Source organism: Aedes albopictus, chromosome 2 (assembly GCF_035046485.1).
Source record: "Aedes albopictus strain Foshan chromosome 2, AalbF5, whole genome shotgun sequence".
Lineage (NCBI taxonomy): Eukaryota > Metazoa > Arthropoda > Insecta > Diptera > Culicidae > Aedes > Aedes albopictus.
In genome coordinates, this window is record NC_085137.1 from 501,171,349 (window position 1) to 501,190,979 (window position 19,631).

At 43.5% G+C, this 19,631-nt stretch overlaps 4 protein-coding genes across 4 annotated transcripts; 2 read left to right on the plus strand and 2 right to left on the minus strand.

Annotated features, from left to right (window-relative positions):
* Positions 1 to 3,374: 3,374 nt before the first annotated feature.
* Positions 3,375 to 9,060, minus strand: LOC109409482 (large ribosomal subunit protein mL48). The gene is made up of 3 exons (XM_029870392.2): positions 8,900 to 9,060; positions 8,751 to 8,825; positions 3,375 to 3,873 (listed from the first exon to the last, which is right to left on the minus strand). Exons 1-3 carry the CDS (start codon positions 8,909 to 8,911, stop codon positions 3,445 to 3,447), a joined length of 516 nt encoding a protein of 171 aa, XP_029726252.1. The 5' UTR covers positions 8,912 to 9,060; the 3' UTR covers positions 3,375 to 3,444.
* LOC109409491 (histone H3-6-like) lies at positions 8,194 to 8,744 on the plus strand. The gene has a single exon (XM_019682948.4). The coding sequence runs from the start codon at positions 8,233 to 8,235 to the stop codon at positions 8,716 to 8,718; it is 486 nt and encodes a 161-aa protein (XP_019538493.3). The 5' UTR covers positions 8,194 to 8,232; the 3' UTR covers positions 8,719 to 8,744.
* A 1,141-nt stretch (positions 9,061 to 10,201) lies between the features above and the next one.
* LOC109409503 (RCC1-like G exchanging factor-like protein) lies at positions 10,202 to 11,949 on the plus strand. The gene is made up of 4 exons (XM_019682957.4): positions 10,202 to 10,441; positions 10,500 to 11,255; positions 11,324 to 11,488; positions 11,552 to 11,949. Exons 1-4 carry the CDS (start codon positions 10,330 to 10,332, stop codon positions 11,887 to 11,889), a joined length of 1,371 nt encoding a protein of 456 aa, XP_019538502.3. The 5' UTR covers positions 10,202 to 10,329; the 3' UTR covers positions 11,890 to 11,949.
* Positions 11,950 to 16,687: 4,738 nt separating this feature from the next.
* Positions 16,688 to 18,389, minus strand: LOC109622423 (venom serine carboxypeptidase). The gene has a single exon (XM_020076736.3). The coding sequence runs from the start codon at positions 18,240 to 18,242 to the stop codon at positions 16,788 to 16,790; it is 1,455 nt and encodes a 484-aa protein (XP_019932295.3). The 5' UTR covers positions 18,243 to 18,389; the 3' UTR covers positions 16,688 to 16,787.
* Between the last annotated feature and the right edge of the window lie 1,242 nt (positions 18,390 to 19,631).

Below are 19,631 nucleotides of genomic sequence, written 5' to 3' on the forward strand. Positions count from 1 at the left end.
TCAAAACAACGCGATACCAATGTTGAAAATTTTTGAATTAAGACTTAATTCAATTGGGTTCTTTAGGGGTATCCAGATTATTTCATAATCAGATTCTCCGCCCAAAAATTAGTCGAAATCCAAAATTTCATAATTTTTGGAGTCCGGGAACTATTTTTAAAATGCATTTAAAGTTTGTATGGGGAAATTTTTTTGTTCGGGTCGAACTGTCATTTTAACGATTGAACTGTCATTCTATCCACGAAAATCAAAACTGTTATGTTAATTTAACCATCAAAACAAAGGTATTGAAATCCAATAAAATCAAGTTATGCTCAGAAAAATGAGCTCTTTCGATTAGGCTATAGAAAACAGCAATATTTTATTCACTAAACAACCCAATTTATTAGTTAATAATGTAATTAAATTTGCAACGATGACAGCAGAAGTTCGCATCAAAAACGAGAGTTTGTGCAAACATGGCAGCAAGGAGACTCAATTAACGAAATCGCCGAAAAGGGCAAGGAAAAGGGCGTTTGAAATATAGGGTGTCGAATCGACCTTCGAATCCAGTGGCCAAAGAAGCTGTGATGTACATATCAAAGTTTACATGTTTTTAATATAGATTGCTGTGATGCATTTGCTGGACTCGATGATATGTTTCTACCACGTGCTGACCGGAGCGCTTTGGGCACGAACAGTTTCGACTTGCAAAACCTGGAAAAAATAGTTCGTACCTCCAGGATGATATTTTTGTGATTTTAATGTTCCAAATAATTGTATTTGCGAGCACAGACAAACAGACGTAACTCTTAGAGGAAATTCATTAAAATTTTTTGCCCGGTGTATTTTTTATGAGCACACTACTGCCATCTGTTGGTAGATACTCTCTCAAATTTTATGCCGCCGTCTATCACCGATTGCAAGAGAGTTCGTAGGGCAATATCAGGCTGGATTCATGGGTGAACGCGCTAAAACGGACCAGATGTTTGCCATCCGCCAGGTGTTGCAGAAATGTCGCGAATACAACCTGCCCGCCCACGCATCACTTGTTCATCGATTTCAAATCTGCGTATGATACAATCGATCGAGACCAGCTATGGCAGATTATGCACGCATACGGATTCCCGGATAAACTTACACGATTGATCAAGGCGACGATGGATCGAGTGATGTGCGTAGAACAGTCGGATCACGTTCACGGTTATTTTTTGTCGTTTGACAACTTCTTGACATCTGTCAGTCGTTGCAGTTACCGAATTTCATTCGCTAAGTGAAACGTAAACATGTTGCAGTTATCGAACGTCTACTGTATATAGCTCGTAAATTTAAGCCGATGGCGGAAACGTACATCCGACTAAAGAGTGAATCCAGGCGAATCGAATTAGTCATTTATGTGTCGAAGACGAAGTACATGATGGCAAAGGGCTCCAGGGAGGAATCACCGCGCCCGCCACCCCGAATTCATATCGACGGTGATGAAATCGAGGCGGTTGAAGAATTCGTGTACAGTAGACGTTCGCTCGGTGCAAACGGTTTAATTGCAATGCTTTTTAACTGCAAGTCCGCTAAGTGCAACAATTTTGCAGTTATCGCACCGCTATCTGTCAAAAACAAAACGTCATCAGAGTTGCGATGTTTTTCGGATGCACTACACCTGCATTGCGATGTTTTGAGTGCATTCTGGCTGCGTCCAACAGCATTTGACAACTGTTTGACGGCTGTCAGTCGTTGCAGTTAGCGAATTTCATTCGGTAACTGAAACGTAAACATGTTGCACTTATCGAACGTCTACTGTACTTGGGCTCACTGGTGATCGCCGACAACGAAACCAACAGAGAAATTCAGAGACGCATTGTGTCAGAAATCGAGCTTTCTTTGGACTCCGCAGAACTCTACGATCGAACAAAGCTCGCCGTCACACTAGCCGTCACGCGAAGTTAAGCATCTTCAAAACTCTGATTAGACCGGTAGTTCTCTATGGGCACGAAGCATTGACCCTACGTGCAGAGGACTAACGCGCCCTCGAACGTGCCATTGGAGTTTTCTAACGGAGGGTGTTGCGTACCATCTACAACGGGGTGCAGATGGAAGATGGGACTTGGAGAAGGCGAATGATACACGAGCTGCATCAGCTGCTACACTGAAATAATATTTGTTGTAGTTTCCAACGAATCCATGGTAAAATAGGCTCCTAAAGTCCTATCGGGATTCTTGTTTTAAACCATAATATATGGTTCAAGAGTACATTTTTACTCATTTTTTGACGTTTTTATTAACCGTAGTTGAAAATATATAATTTTTATTTTTTTAGCCTTTTGTCTCGTCCCTAGCTTATATTTAACACATACTTTGAGTGATTTTTTTCACAGTGTATGTCAGATAGGAACATTTTTGAAATCCCAGTGCGAAAAATGTCGAGCTCAGTCTCACGAGGTTGACCTCAAATGTCAAAGTAGAACTATTTACCATTTTACTTGTTTCGAATTTTCTCATTATTCCTTTGTTTTTCAAGTTCGAGTAAAGTAGAATTCCGATTAGAATACCATGCTTGATCGTATTATTCAATATAAGTGAGATTTCATCTTTAATTTTAGGACCCTATTAAGAACTGTACCAACGATTTTCAACCGAATGCAAAATTCTGTTAATTGTACTGAAACATTGTCAATATTACCATGCGTACCGTACCGTTAACTGAAAACATTCTTGATGCAACCATTTTGGCATTGTAATTTCGCCCACGTCGACTTGAATGTTGAGCATATCAGATAAACGTGGTCAAAATAACAATGCCAAAATAGTAGCATCAAGAATGTTTTCAGTCAACGGTACGGCACGCATGGTAATATTAACAATGTTTCAGTACAATTAACAGAATTTTGCATTCGGTTGAAAATCGTTGGTCCGGTTCTTAATTTTACCATGGATTCGGTAGTAACTACCAAGGTAACTACAACAAAATTTATTTCAGTGTAAGCTGACGGGTCACGTTGTCAGGATGTCGGATAGCAACCCGACTAAAAATCAGAGTTTTCTACTAGCGAAGTTGGATTTTTCTCCAAATCCGTGTGTCGGGCCTAACTTTGGAAGTGGTGCACTGTGTAGTATATACACCAGCTCCGCTATAAAGCGCACCACTTCCGAAGTTAGGTCCGACGCATGGATTTGGAGAAAAATCCAGCTTCGCTAGTCGAAAATACCGTGTTCCAGCTGGATTGATAATATTTGAAACCGTGTATTGTGCCTTGCATTGCAACGATTTTGAAACGATCGTGAAATGTTAAATCTTTTAAATAAAGCACTATGTGCATAAGCATAAAGCAGGTACTCATAACCTTATTATTCTCTTACCAAGATCACACAAAACATTTCTCATTCAATAAAACACTACATTATTATTATTATTATAACACACTGCCTTCTATTAGCTCTATTCCTTACGAACCAAACAAACCTCACTTCTCACTTCTTTTCTCTGGAGCCACCCATTTCGTCGAGCTTCTGTCGCAACTCGAGCAGCTCTCGGTCGGGCACGTACCGCCCGTCGTCCACTTCACTGGTGTGTTCACTCACCGTAAGGGTGACGCCTTCCGGAAGTGCAGCTTGCAGCAGTCGCAGAAACGTGGGATACAGCGGCGCCTGCAGGTTGGCAATCTGAACATTCCGTTGGTACGCCGTGAGCTTGTATTCGCTTTCGATGACCGCCGATGACGGTTTGAATTTTTGTACGTTGAACTTCTGCGGCGGTTGAGCCCAGCAGTCAGCAATGTCCAAGTCCATCGTGTCGGCCACGTTGTGCATGAAGCGCTGGTAGCTCTCAAGAATCGGATAGTCGTAGCCTTTGATGGTGAAATTCAGCGTGTTGTACAGCGGATATTTGGGTCGGAGTTTCTGTGAATCGGAGAAGAATGTTGACAAAATGTATGAGAACAGGAACTTGAAGAGATATGTGCTGGTTTAAAGCACCTTATATATACAAAAATAGAGGCTTCAGACTATCTTTAGCTCTCGCTTCAAGCCAGCTATAGCTATAAGTTACAGTAAATTTATAAATTTAGAAATTCATATTTTTGCTGGGGAGCAACACTAATTTTCCCAAACCAAAATAGGGTGACGGTCGAATTCTGGACCCCTAGAGGACAACGATTTGAATTTAAGCTTTTTGGTTATTTTAGGCTATTTAAGGCACGCAAATGTCGATATATTGCCCTAATTATATTTATTATGCTTACTTTAGGTGAATGGTATGCACCAGCAGTACTTTTTGCTTTTAAATCGTGCTTAAACATAAATATCAATTGAATATGAATATGCTGACTTTGAATATCAGTGGGTGGTTGAAATTCAGTAGACAACGAGGTAATGAATTTTTCATTGCTTGAACTTCAGAGAGTGGCACACAGGTTGTCAAGACGATGATCAAAACATAAACAAATCTACGACGTAGGAGCCACTGGGCGTTGGTGCGGATGACTGTAATTTGACATAATGATGATGTTGGTATGATCGTAAAAGCCTCCACTGTCCGTCAAAAATACCCACAAGATCATTTCTGGCTGAACATTTTATGAAAATAACTGATTTTTGAAGTATCAGTTTTCACTGTTTTGGACACCCCAATCATAGAGAAACAGACATCGCATTCTCAACGCCTCCCATCGATCACCTTTTTAACGGTTGATTGAAATTTCTAGTAGTTGGTCGATTGGCCTCTCGCGGCGCTGGTGTTGTTTTTGTTGCTGTTTGACGTTTACTCACTACCACCATCTAGTGGCGGCCCGGCCTAACACAGTAGGTTTAGCATAGGGCTATTACGTTTTTATGACGATGTTTTTTATATATTTAATTAAACTTGTTCTAAGTGTTAGTCTATGGGGTCTATGGTGTTACGTCTGTGCCCTAATGTATGTTGGACACTCTTGAGTATAAATTTTGGACACCCGGTGTTTAAACCTGATTGAAACTATTTACGAAGAATCTGCCACTTGGATATGCCGGATCACATTCTAAGGATCTGTGTCTTGGTCTGTGTCAATTGGGAAATTAAAATTAATTTTTACTTAAATTTGACAGTTCGACACCTAAACTTGACAGTTCTTCCAAGGAAATACTTTCCGAACTGTCAAATGTAAGTGAAAATTAATTTTAATTTCCCAATTGACACAGACCCTAAATACTTGATTGACAAAGGCTGATTTTTGCAAGCATCACCTCGAGCACCACATTCTCTTTTCGTAAACGCCGCGACACTCGCACGGATGACGAAATTGACAAAAAATAATTTCAAGGCAAATAATAATATTTCTAGTGAGGAAATGATTGCAGAACACTCTAATTTAGCGAATGATTCTAAAAATTTTTGTCATCTCTTCATTAAATCTGTGAAAGTTATGATAATACAACTCAGGGGGTCCAAAATATGGGGTCCTAATTGTATTGGTTACCCTATCGACATCGACGGAAACATCGACACGCTTCGCTTCTACGTGTAATATTATCGTCGCACCACCAAATCGAAGTCGTCGCATGAAGCACTTGCGAAGTTGCAGCTGCGAAGTGAATTTGAATCTATTTTTTCTATTGCTAATTAAGCTAATTAAGAGCTACAATATGCACGAGGGGCGGATCACTAGCGCATTTTCGATTCAGCCTTGCGTATTGACAATATGCTTGGTTTAGACGCCCTGATAAAAAATATCATAAACATACGATAAATTTAATTGTTACAACACCATTTTTTCGAAAAATATTCACCATTAAACGTATTGTAATTAACACGGTACACTCACCATCACCCCTATTGTTCTATACCATTCGGCGAATGGTAAATGGCATTTTTGCAATAAAAAATGGTGGTCGTTATGTATCTTAACCATAAAATTTTGAAAAAATTTTCATACACTTTTTCGCGAAAAACAATAGAATGTATTGTGTTTTTATGAGACATTTTTAGGGCAATTTACAAAAGAAAACAATATATCTTAATGTTTTTTCATTGTTCTTACTATACAAATACAATTAATTAATTAATTAAAAATTAACATTCGATAACCAACTGTACTCAAATTTAAAACAAAAACTATAAAAAAAAAGATGTTAAGTGATTTTGTATTTGATTATACAAACATGATCCAAGCAACAATAATATTTATTGTTATTTATTTGTTACAAATTGTTTTTTAATGTAATTGAGATATAAACTCTTTTTGAATAAAACGTCCATGAGAACTTTGCAGGCACTTTTGCAACTATAAATTAATTTTATTGATAGTAACTTAAAATTATTATAGAACTATTGAAAAACAATCGAATCAAATAGTCACTAATAAAGCTAATGTTCACTTATTGTACGAACTATATGGGCTTGATTTCTATTGTAAAAAGTAACAATATATCTACTATGTGTTTTATTGTAAACAATAAAACCAGTCATATGTTAATAATATTTACCATGTAATGAATGGCAATTTTTTATCCGGGCGGTGCAAGTGACTTGATTCCAGTCAGTTGAAAATGTACAACTGAATGCGAATTGAACATGTAAACACCACCATTCATCTCACGTGAGCAACTGGCTTGACTTGAACGAAAGTTGAATATGTTGAACTTTTTCATTCAAGTCAAACGAAATCATCTCACTTGCCCCATCTAAACCCGCGATCCATGTGAGTTGAATTCAAGTCATCTGTCAAACGAAATGCATTCAGTTCATGAATTGTTGCAGTTTGCTTACGCACCACACGAGCTGAACAATGTATAAACATTTGCTTCAACTGAGATGCATTCAAGAGCATGCAAGTGGACGCTTATGTCATTTGCTCAGTCTAAACACATCATTTCATTGGATTGAACAAGCTTGAAAAGTTAGCAAGTGAAATGCTCGTTTGAATAGGAAGCAATCAGTGAAGTACTAGATTGAAAGTAGTGAGCTGGATTTTTGTATGGTGAGATGATCAATTCTCCATTTCTGCAATGAAATGGTGCAAATAGCGTGGGTTATATGATTTAATGTCCAATTTTATGCTGTTTGAGCAAAAGTTTAGGTAACTGTGTTGTTGAAGTTGCAAGAAATAAATAATACAACATCACAGTTACTCAAACTTTTGCTCAAATAGCATCAAATTAGTCAAGAAATCATATAACCCACGCTATTTGCACCATTTCATTGCAGAAATGGAGAATTGATCATCTAACCATACTAAAATCCAGCTCACTACTTTCAATCTAGTACTTCACTGATTGCCTCCTATTGAACAGTCTAATACCCCGGACAGACATGTGATACGAGTGTGATTCCTGTACAACGGTACGCACTGTCAAGAAAATTCTAACAAAACTGACTTGAACTGAGAGAATTTTCAGTATGGCACTCATTTCAAGCGCAATGGTACAGTGATTCTTGTATCACATGTGTGTCATAAGTATAAACCAGGCATTACGCATTGGTGCATTTTGTTCCGCATTGGCGTATTCGGCGTTAAACAATACGTTTTTATTTCGTGCACTTTTCAACGCATTGAGTGTTTTAGCACATTTTCAATGCATTTTTCAACGCATTATTCCAAATCACGATTTTCTAACGCATTTTCGATTCAGTTGTTTTGATAGTGATCCTTCTTCTTCTTTTCTGGTCGCGGCCATCAGCTGTCAGCCGCTGGTGTGTAGGGCTAGTTGTTGATAGTGATCCGCCCCTAGAATATGCATTAATCCAAATCGAGTTACAACATTTCTAAATAGGATAACAATTAATTTTCGCACCGCCGGTCACTTCGCATTTCAACCAAAAGCATATCGTGCAAAGTGACAAACAAAGCAAAACAATGATCAAAATCAACAATTTCGTTTGAAATGTGAAAATTTCCGAAATAACACAAGCCATACACCCGAAAATTGGATCGAGACTGGGATATTCCGATTTTTTTATTGTGAAAACTTTGGTGAAACCTCTATTTTTTTAGGGAGGATAAAAAAAAACATGTGAAGTCGGTAATTTTTTTAAGCGTGCATGTTCATCTCCGGATGCTTAACATAATTCATGCACTCATTAGAGTGACTGGACTGGAAGTCCCTTCCAGCCACTCTAGCACTCATGAGTGTCTCAAAATTCGATTAAAACTCATATCGCTCAATTCTACGCGCTAATCGAACGAATCGAACGGGAGGTGACCGTGCTGTTGTTGTTTCCTCGAGGAAATACAGTCGCGTAAGCTTTCGTTTCAAAACCAGGATTTTAACAACGAACTGGATAAAATGCCTCGACGCTGGGGAAGACAACCAACCCGCAATCCACAAGGACTGGGCGCCGAGGAACGACCAAGCGACACTTCCTCCGACAGCAGTGCCTCCAATTCTCCGCCACCTGCTGCTTCTCGACAGACACGAAGGCGATCATCGTCGGCACCCGCTCGTCGTAGTAGCAGAGCGCAAGCCCCGGAACCACGGGCAGCCTCGGCAGTCAGAGGTGCCAAGGCGCTGGCCGAGATTCGACACTTGCAGCGAACGACCGATATGCTTATTCCCAAGTTGCCCTTCGCCCGGGTTATCCGAGAAGTTATGCTGGATTATAGTGGCCGCAATCTGCGTATCACAGCGGAAGCCCTGATGGCCGTCCAAGAGGCAGCGGAAATCTATCTGGTGATGTTATTCGAGGACTGCGAGAAGTTGGCAATGCACCGGCAGCGGGTGACTATTACCAAGCGGGACATGGACCTAGCGGTGTACTTCCGGATTCACTGAATAGGCGAATGGAAGGGGAAACGGACACTTACCTCTAAATAGTCCGGCTCGTACATGCTGCTGAAGGGCCGGAACACTTGACCGGTGGTCAGCAAGCGGTGGGTCATCTGAAGCGAGGTAAGAGAATAATTAGTTTTCGTGGGCAATGCATCTCTGAATCGGAAATTGATATTCAACTTACCTGCCGTAACATATTGCTTATTTTAATTAGTTTGTAGGCGATGTTTTAAAGTTGTTTCACTTGTTTTTTAACAATTATTTGCTATTGATGTGGATTTTGCACAACATCTGAGATGGATGGCTGAAATCAATCTGTCAAAAATGTAGTCAATCGTTTTAAGGTTATGTTTATTGTTTATGTAACTGTGCATAGCGGGCGTGCATGTAAGTGAATGTGACCAAAATAAAAATGTTTTTAAGAAAACCAATTCTATTCGGTGTAGAACTTCTTTCACATAAAGACTTCAAATTATTGTACATACTTGTACCTATCCGTTACGACTTTTAACAAGTCAATAACTAACAACTTTTGGTATATTTCTCAACACTTATTAGCGGAGTTGGGGGCACAATTAGAAAAGATTTGTGCTTATTCTGCGAATGGAGTGACGTGAGAAAAGTCGGAGTCGTATATCGAGGTGAGAAATCTCGACTCGAATGAGGTGACTCTACATTTGATTTACACGGCGAGTCACTTCATTCGAGACGGTATTCCTCACTTCGATATACGACTCCGACTTTTCTCACGTCACTCCATTCGCAGAATGAGCACAATTGTAAAATTTCCCTGTAAACCTTTGTTTGGCAAAGACTATCTCAAGCATAATTTTTCAAATCGACGTATCTAACTTTTTCACTGATCTGAGTAAATTCATGGTCAATGTTGACGACCATTTCACTAAAATAGTTTTTTATAAAAAGACTTTGCATAAGTTTTTTCGTGCTTAACATCACCAGGGATATAGCACGCACTAGGTAAGAAACAAAACCTACTCATTCCATATCATTTTCACAATGAATTTTGACAAAAATACACATACACCGGGTTGGTTAGAGATACGTCATGCCAGATACGTCGCTTTTGTATGGTGCCAGTTTGGTGTATCTGTTACTTTTGATTTTGGCTAGATACGTCGTTTGGTTTTCTCATATATCAAAACGGTGTATCTATCAGTAAAGTTGTAAACATCAAAATAGTTAGATACGTCGTTTAGAAAAATATGCTTAGTTAAACAAATTAGGCAATAAATCATCAAACAGTGATGTGGATTCTTCAGTTTGCTTTATGAATCATGCATGCAGCAGTTAACCCGGATTTGTTTACATTCTCGAGTTACGTCGGATTGAAAAGTTATGCTTGATCTTAGTAATTCTCGGAATGTGCTATGTATTGTCATAAAACCCTTTTTATGCATTGTGCTCATTATACCCATTATACCCCCTACTCTATTGCCTTTTTGTTTTGATCCTCTTCGCATGTTGCGCTGATTATGTGAATATTGTAAGTCCATAACAAACCAAAGCATGGATTCGTGGGATTCGTAGAACCTTATTAAATCTGATTTAATTAATTAAAAACTAGTTGTACAGTGAACTTGAGAGTGTTGAAAGATGAATCGAACTTTGCGGATAGGTACGTTTGTTGGTCGGGTCCAGCATTCCAGACATTATACGTCTCACGCGCGGAGAACCGTTCTCCGGCAAGATCAGTCTAAAATACCCGGTAAGTCCATTTAGTAACTGCCCGATGCATGTAATCATTCTTACCTTTCCCCGCCCAGTTCACGAGTACCCAGTCGCCAAGCCGACCGATACCCGAGTGTACGTGTGGGGCCTGGCCGCGACCGGTGCCCTCGGCGTACAGACCTCGGTCAAGAAGCAAGCCAAAGCTCACACGGATGTGATTCAGCATCCCAGTAGGTTGAATTTTGCCGAAAACCGAGACATCGTGGACGTGGCCGCCGGATACGGCTTCTCGGTGTTCGCGGCCAAGTGTCGCAACGGAAAGAGTCTGTGGGGAACGGGTATCAACACTGATGCGCAGATCGGGTATCATAAACTCGGTGGCAAGCATCGAAAACCGTTCGTGCTGCTCATCTACCCCGCTCCGATTGATTTCACCTCGGTGGAAGGTCACGAGAAGGAGGTGGAGATCGTGAAGGTGGCCGCCGGAAGGGCCCACACGCTGGCGCTGGCCAAGGATGGAGTGGTTTATGCCTTCGGGAGCAATGCCTATGGACAGTGCGGCAGGGAGATCGTCCGGGGTGAGGATTACTTTAATGCACCGGTAATTAACCGGATCAAGGACCTGGGAGGAAGGCAGGATGACCCGATTGTGGAAGTGGATTGTGGTCAGGATCATAGCTTCTTCCTCACGGCGTCGGGTCGATTGTATTCCTGCGGATGGAGCGATGACGGCCAAACCGGTCAGGGCAGATTTGGCCAGGTGAGCACCCCATCGGAAGTCGAAGGTGACTTGAAGGGGGAGAAAATCTGCAAGGTGACCGGTACTTCCGACACGGTGCTGGCTTTAACTGGTGAGTTGATTGCGCAATGGAGTGACCCTAGGGTACCTACTAACTGGATTTTTTTTCTCTCATTCCAGACAAGGGTGAAGTGTTTGGTTGGGGTAACACTGAGTACGGCCAGTTGGCTACCGATTCCGATGACAATCCTCAAATTACTCTGCCGAGGCATTTAAGCTTCCTGAAAGAGTGCGGCAAAATTGTAGACATCGCTGCCGGCGGTTCTTTCTGCATGGTGCTCAATGGTAAGTTGGTGAAGAATCTTCTAACTCTTAACAAGATTAAATCATATCGATTTTTTTCTTCAGAAAATGGCGACGTATTCTCCTGGGGGTACGGCATTCTCGGATTCGGTCCGGAGGTGGGCCATCAAGCACGTCCAACGCAAATCCCGCCGACCTTGTTCGGGCGAAACGATTTCAATCCCAACGTGAGGGTGCGGGCCATTTCGGCGGGATTGATTCACAGCGGGGCTATCAACGATCAGGACGATCTGTACATGTGGGGTCATAATCGGTACGGCTGTTTGGGATTCGGCCACAAGAAGGATCAGTTCTTTCCGCTCAAGGTGGCCGTTAGCGCACGGGTGATGAAGATCAGCTGCGGGGTGGATCACACTTTGGCGCTGTGTAAAGCATTTGTTTGAAAAGGCTCTTATCTTAATTTAGCACGTAGTGACAATAAAAGCTTTGAAAACATTCGATAATCTAATAACTTTTATAATCATTACATCCGAAAGTTCAATAATTAATCGTTTCTAATAGCGAAGTACGCAAGAAAACGACAGAGTACGAGAATGCAAGGGATTTGGTGATATCAGAAGTTTGTAGGACGATCTGTTCGGACATCGGTTAACTAAATACACTGCTGTCCATATTGCGTCCTCCCAAAATTTCTTCGGTAACCGCGCTTCTATCAACATGAATCTCGCTTCTTGCAACGAGAGTTTAGTTCAAACACTGCACGGTTCCCAATTGCCACGACGTACGAACACGATGTCTGGTGAACACTCTTCATGCTGCCTCCCATTCGTGAATTAACAAATTCTGTTCCATTGTCGGTTCGCAGCTCGCAGGATCCTCAGATTGGCGCTCCGTCACCGCTTGGAAGTCCTCGTATGCTGCGAACACCCGACACTTCGATGTCAAGCAATACACGAACACTTTCCGATTTGCATCATCCGTAAAAGTTAGGAAATAATGACTTCCTCATAATGGCAGCATTTCAACGGAACCACATACGTCTGCATCGGCTGCAAAACGGTGAATCGATAAGGGAAGCGTCCAACATAGCTCTGGTCCTCACAAGTTCCTACCTCATGCTTACACGGGTCAAGCGATAACAAAGACCGCCAGCTAAGAGATTGAGGAGGTACGACCCGAGCGTCTGTTCATCAAGGAGGTGCGGCTCAAACAGCGTCTGTTCTGGCATCCAGCGGCTGAGTAAGAAATGCTCACCACGCCCAGCTAGATCCAAGGTGGTAGCTCCATCAGCGTGGTCGTCCCAGTGTTGGTTGGGACGTTCAACAGAACTGGCACAATGCCTCTCCGGCGAGACAGGAGTGTGGGCTAGGCCCAATAAGCCACCCGTAAAAATTCCCGTTGCGAATAACATAGGACCAAATACGACTCGATACAATCGGCAAAGACCCAAGCGACGCAATAAGGACTACGATTGGAATCTACGACGAACTACATCCCCGCAACTTCGACATCGTGGCGTTGCAGGAACTTTGTTGGACTGGACAGAAAGTGTGGAAAAGCGGGCATCGAGCGACTACCTTCTACCAAAGCTGTGGCACCACCAATGAACTGGGAACAGGATATATAGTGTTGGGCAAGATGCGACAACGTGTGATCGGGTGGCAGCCGGTCAACGCAAGGATGTGCATGTTGAGAGTTAAGGGCCGTTTCTTCAACTACAGCATCATCAACGTCAACTGCCCACACGAAGGGAGACCTGATGACGAGAAAGAAGCGTTCTACGCGCAGTTAGAGCAAACTTACGATGGTTGCTTGCCGCGTGACGTGAAAATCGTTGTCGGCGACATGAATGCACAGGTGGGAAGGGAGGAAATGTACAGACCGGTAATCGGGCGAAACAGCCTGCACGCCGTATCGAATGATAACGGCCAGCGATGCGTAAACTTCGTAGCCTCCCGTGGTATGGTAGTCCGAAGCGCCTTCTTCCCCCGCAAAGATATCCACAAAGCCACCTGAAGCCACCCCGAGCATCAAACAGAAAACCAAATCGACCACGTTCTAATCGACGGTAAATTCTTCTCGGATATAACCAATGTCCGCACATACCGCAGTGCGAATATAGATTCGGATCACTACTTAGTCGCTGTATGCATGCGCTCAAAACTTTCGACAGTTATCACCACGCGTCGAAGTCGAATGCCGCGGCTCAACATCGAGCAACTGCGTAACGTAGAAGTGGCTCAAGACTACGCGCAGCAGTTAGCAGTGGCCCTACCAACGGAAGAGCAGCTTGGCGCAGCTACCCTTGAAGATGGCTGGAGAGACATCCGATCCGCCATTGGTAGTACCTCGGCTACAGCACTAGGCTTCGCGACTCCGAATCACAGAAACGACTGGTACGACGGCGAATGTGAACAGTTGAAAAACGAGAAGAATGCAGCATGGGCGAGAATGCTGCAACACCGTACGAGAGCGAATAAGGCACGTTACAAACAGGCGCGGAACAGGCAGAACTCATGTCTTCCGGATGAAGAAGCGCCAGCAGGAAGAACGAGATCGCGAAGCAATGGAAGAGCTGTACCGCGCTAAGGACACACGAAAGTTCTACGAGAAGCTGAACCGCTCGCGTAGAGGCTTTGTGCCACAAGCCGACATGTGTCGAGATAATCACGGGAATATTTTCCCGAGCGAGCGTGAGGTGGTCAAGAGTTGGCGGCAGCATTACGATGAGCACCTCAATGGCGACGTTGCAAGCACCGAAGGTGGTGCGGTAACAGATGTATGAGTACGTGCGCAGGACGAAAGATTTCCAGCCCCTAACCTCCAAGAGATTAAAGAGGAGGTTAGCCGGTTAAAAAACAACAAAGCCGTTGGAACAGATCATCTACCAAGCGAGTTACTAAAACACGGTAGAGAAGCACTGGTGAGAGTACTACACTGGGTCATTACCGAGATTTGGGAAGAGGAAGTATTACCAGAGGAGTGGATGGAAGGTATCGAGTGTCCCATCTACAAAAAGGGCGATAAGTTGGATTGCGGTAACTATCGCGCGATCACACTGCTGAGCGCTCAAGGTACTCTCCCAAATTGTATGCCGCCGTCTATCACCGATTGCAAGAGAGTTCGTGGGGCAATATCAGGCTGGATTCATGGCTGAACGCGCTACAACGGACCAGATGTTCGCCATCCGCCAGGTGTTGCAGAAATGCCGCGAATACAACGTGCCCACACATCACTTGTTCATCGATTTCAAATCGGCGTATGATACAATCGATCGAGAACAGCTATGGCAGATTATGCACGAATACGGATTCCCGGATAAACTGATACGATTGATCAAGGCGACGATGGATCGAGTGATGTGCGTAGTTCGAGTATCAGGGACACTCTCGGGTCCCGTCGAATCTCGCAGAGGGTTACGGCAAGGTGATGATCTTTCGTGCTTGCTGTTCAACATTGCGTTAGAAGGTGTAATAAGGAGAGCAGGGATAAACACGAGTGGAACGATTTTCACGAAGTCCGTTCAGCTGCTTGGTTTCGCTGATGATATTGATATCATAGCTCGTAAATTTGAGACGATGGCGGAAACGTACATCCGACTAAAGAGTGAAGCCAGGCGAATCGGATTAGTCATTGATGTGTCGAAGACAAAGTAAGTCAGAGGCGCATTGTGGCAGGAAATCGTCCTTACTTTGGACTCCGCAGAACTCTACGATCGAACAAAGTTCGCCGTAACACGAAGTTAACTATCTACAAAACGCTGATTAGACCGGTCGTCCTCTATGGGCACGAAACATGGACCCTACGTGCAGAGGACCAACGCGCCCCTGGAGTTTTCGAACGGAAGGTGTTGCGTACCATCTATGGTGGAGTGCAGATGGAAGAAGGGACTTGGAGAAGGCGAATGAATCACGAGCTGCATCAGCTGCTGAGAGAACCAGCCATGGTCCACACCGCGAAAATCGGGAGGCTACGGTGGACGGGACACGTCATCAGGATGTCGGATAGCAACCCGACTAAAATGGTTCTCGAGAGTCATCCGACCGGTACAAGAAGACGTGGAGCGCAGCGAGCTAGGTGGGTCGACCAAGTGGAGGACGATCTGCGGACCCTACGCAGAGTGCGGAACTGGAGACAAACATCCATGGACCGAGTGGAATGGAGAAGGCTACTATGTACAGCAGAGGCCACCCCGGCCTTAGCCTGATTGGTAAGGTAAGGCCTAAACCCCACACTACCTGCACATTTCTGTTGAGCAGATTATGGGGCAAGAAAAGAAGAAGAAAAAAAAAACAGTTTAGAAGTCCTTTTGCGGCGAATACCAGCCTGGTTTTCGTGAGGGACGATCAACGACAAATAAGATATTTACAGTTTGCAAAATCACCATCTGTTGTACGATTCAGTGAAAATAAATGAGCTTTGAAAGATAATGTCCGAACATGATTTTCTGGCGGAACTCTCTCTCTCTCTCTCTCTCTCTTCTTGGCGTAACGTCCTCGTTAGGACAAAGCCTGCTTCTCAGCTTAGTGTTCTATGAGCACTTCCACAGTTATTAACTGAGGTCTTCCTCTGCCAATGACCATTTTGCATGCGTATATCGTGTGGCAGGTACGAAGATACTCTATGCCTAAGGAAGTCAAGGAAATTTCCTTTACGAAAAGATCCTGGACCGACCGGGAATCGAACCCGTCACCCTCAGCATGGTCATGCTGAATGAATACCCGTGCGTTTACCGCCTCGGCTATATGGGCTGAAACTAATAAGGCTGATTCTTTTGTAAGGGTGATACGAGAAATTGAAAATGGATCAAAATTAAATGTTCAGTTCCCCAACGGAGAGTGTCTATCTTCCACCTGGTTTGTAACCAGTATGGATCTAATTTTAAATTTACTGTTAAACAATACACTCCTATGAGCGATTAGAAGCTTTGGCATGTATAGAAGTAGCACGCCAGTACTTCTCGTCATTGCGGACGATATTCATCTCATCGGCATCGATCGTAGGGCTTTTGCTCTCCAGAGCAAATTTATTTTTAAAACGTTCATTCTTTCGGTATCTCTCTAAAGTTACGAGACGTGGACATTCAAAAGAGCAGACCTAGGAAGCATCCAAGACTTTATACTATACGTTCACCGCTGGAGTAAAGATACGCTTTAATGAACAAAATTGAAATTGGTTTATGAAAAATGTGCGTTAGCATTAGATATGGGATGAATTCTCTGAAAAAACATTATACACATGTTTTAGTTAAAATATATCTATTGTTTGAACTATATTATTCATTCTTCCTTCTCAACTGAATTGTTCACCAACTCCACAGCACTAATCTAGCCCCAACCGCTCAGGCATAACCTTTACCGTGGGTGAGTCTCATCAACAGATCCAGCGCCCACTTGGGTTGATCCTTCGGAACCATGTGGCCTGCGTTTCGAACCAACACCTCGGCCAAATTTCCGGCCTCCTTTGCATACCCGGCAATCTCACCGTCCACCTTCCAGATGTAGCGAGGGGCCTTCTTGTACTGATCCCGACCCGGGAAGTTTAATTTCTGCACGTAGTTCATGGTCAATGGGTAGGCCACAATGATATCCAGCTGACCGTTGTAGATCACCACTCGGTAGGAGTTCAAAAGTTCCTCCAGGTAGGGCACCACCGACTTCATCACGTCCAGCTTCAGATGTTCTTCAACCTTGTTCTCACTGTCCAACTCGTGGAAGGTGTTATTGCCAACATGGATTGCCCTACGGGTTTCCGGCAACTCTAGGAACTTCACCATGTAATCGTCCTTGGGATCCGGTTTGGTTTGTAGGTAGTTGAAGTATGTTTCAAAGCCGGAGACATTTTTAAATAGCGATCCGCTGGAATACATGTCGCCGTTGATCAGCGCATCGAACGCCTCGAAAGCGCAGTTCATGTCGTTCTTGGTGATACAGTCCCGTCCTTTCTTTTCGTAGGCGTGGAACTCGTCACGGGCATTGGAGTCGATCAACCCCAGCTGATAGAGGTAATCTCCGTAGACAAGTTGGTGGAGCGGATCACACAGTCCGTTGCCTATGGCCAATCCTTTGAGGTTTATCTTGACCTTGGCGTTATCGTTGTAGCGGTGAATGGCATGCGACACAGCTGGGACGTACTTTCCTCCGTAAGACTCACCAGTAACGTAGAAATTGCGTTTCTGTAGATCAGGGAACAGCAGGAAGAACTGCACCAAAGCGTTGTGGAGGTTGTAGCCTACTTGCGTTTCGTTGGTGCTGTAGCCTTCGTCGTGATCGGTGAAGCTAAAGCCTGTTCCAACGGGGTTGTCGAAGTAGATCATATGATGGTTGAAGTGCCACGAGTACTTCCGGGGATGCAACTTCATCTTGTTATCCACCGAGAACGGTCCGTTTTCGGTGAACAAGCCATACATAGAGGAAGCCCCTGGACCACCTTGGAGCCAGATGACCACCGGAGCGTCATCCTGAACATCGTGTTCAGCCACAAAGTACCAGAAGAAAAGGTTGGAGTTGAGCTTTCCGTCTACGGTCAGGTAACCGGAGTAGCTCTCGATGTTCGCCGGGATGGCAGAATGGTTCACTTTGGCCGCATTACGTCCAGCTTCGACGGAACCATTAAGAATAAAGGGCGTCAGAAACAGCGGTTCACCGACGTCCTCTCCGTCCACAGCGAAAGCAGAGCTGTAGCTCTTCAGATGCTGGTAGCTCGGATAGGGATTGACGAACAGTTTGGCACTGGCGGTTCCTATCATCAACGATAAGGCGAGTACCGCAAGCGACCCGTATGAATGGGCTCGCATCTTCGACCAACGCAATGAAACGACACAGAGGGATAATTCAATTACATACACTGCTGCTGCACCTAACTACTGTAGTGAATTGCTGGCGAAGAATGGGGAATAGCTTTTGATCGCGCGTCCGTACGAACCGAAGGATAGAAGAAAACTAACGAAGCGCAGTTCGTTGGTAAGCCGGGCAGACAGAATTAGGGGAATCAATGCTATGTTATGTATAGTTCATGTGTATGAGTAATTCTGTGTGACTGTATCGAATGTACGAAGGAATCCTGATGGACGGCGTGCCTAACTAGAAGTTTTAGAGGAAAATTAATTCATATTTAACATATCTAGGGATTTCCAGATATGTATTACCACACCTCTTCTATTCCATTTGACCAAACAATATTACTTGAGTTGTATATGATTACGCCTAAAGTGTACTAACCTGTGATACATAAACGTTACGAATTGACTTAACAACTTGTTACGACCTGGAGTTCGGGAGACATAACTGTCTATTTAAACTCCCACACTTTGAAAAATTTTCACGTCCGATTTACGTGAAATATCACGTAGGGTAGAAGCTTCAGTTTTACACGCAAAAAATCAGCATAAGAAATTGCTGAATTTCAGCAACATTTTTGCTGAATTCCAGCACAACTTTGCCGATCAACTGTCAAAATTGCTGGATGGTTCAGCAAGTTGAAAAATAATTACTGATACTCAGTAATTTGTATTGCTGAATGCAATCAGCACGCAAAAAATTTCGTTCGCCTAAAGTAACGTTCGCCGAACTTCCAATTCTTCCCTCGATCCTTCCTCTAGGCCCGTAGGTTTCCGAAACCGTCTGGCCGTTTATGTCCAAAACGTCTGCATCCGTATTAACACTTGAAACGGCAAAGGCAAATTTTACAGTATCTTCCGAGTTTGTTGATCACTTACCGGACCACTTCACCCGTTCATCTAATAGTCGTTTCGTCACGTCTTCGAAGGTTAGTTGATCGGGTTGAATAGTTTGGGTAGGCAGCTAGGGGCAAGACACTGTGCGAACGAGAGTGATTCTGAGAAATTCTGAGTAACTCTTTTTACCAATGATCGACGAAATTTGTTGGAAAACACCCCTAAAACTACAAGAAAAGCGGGATATCGGGCAATATTGTTTTGATTTTGCGGCATATCAGGCAACACCCAAGCAAAAACGGGAGCAATCCGGAGAAATTCTGAGCAACTCTGTGAAAGAAAATGTACTCTCCAGCACACTGTCTTGCCCCAAGGTAGGCAATTATCAAAGCTTCATAGGATCCCGGCAAAACTAACAGCCACAGACAAACAGACGTAACACCTTGAACGATTTTCATGGAAATCCATCGCCCAGTTCACACTACCATCACCTGGTGGTAAAGTTGCACG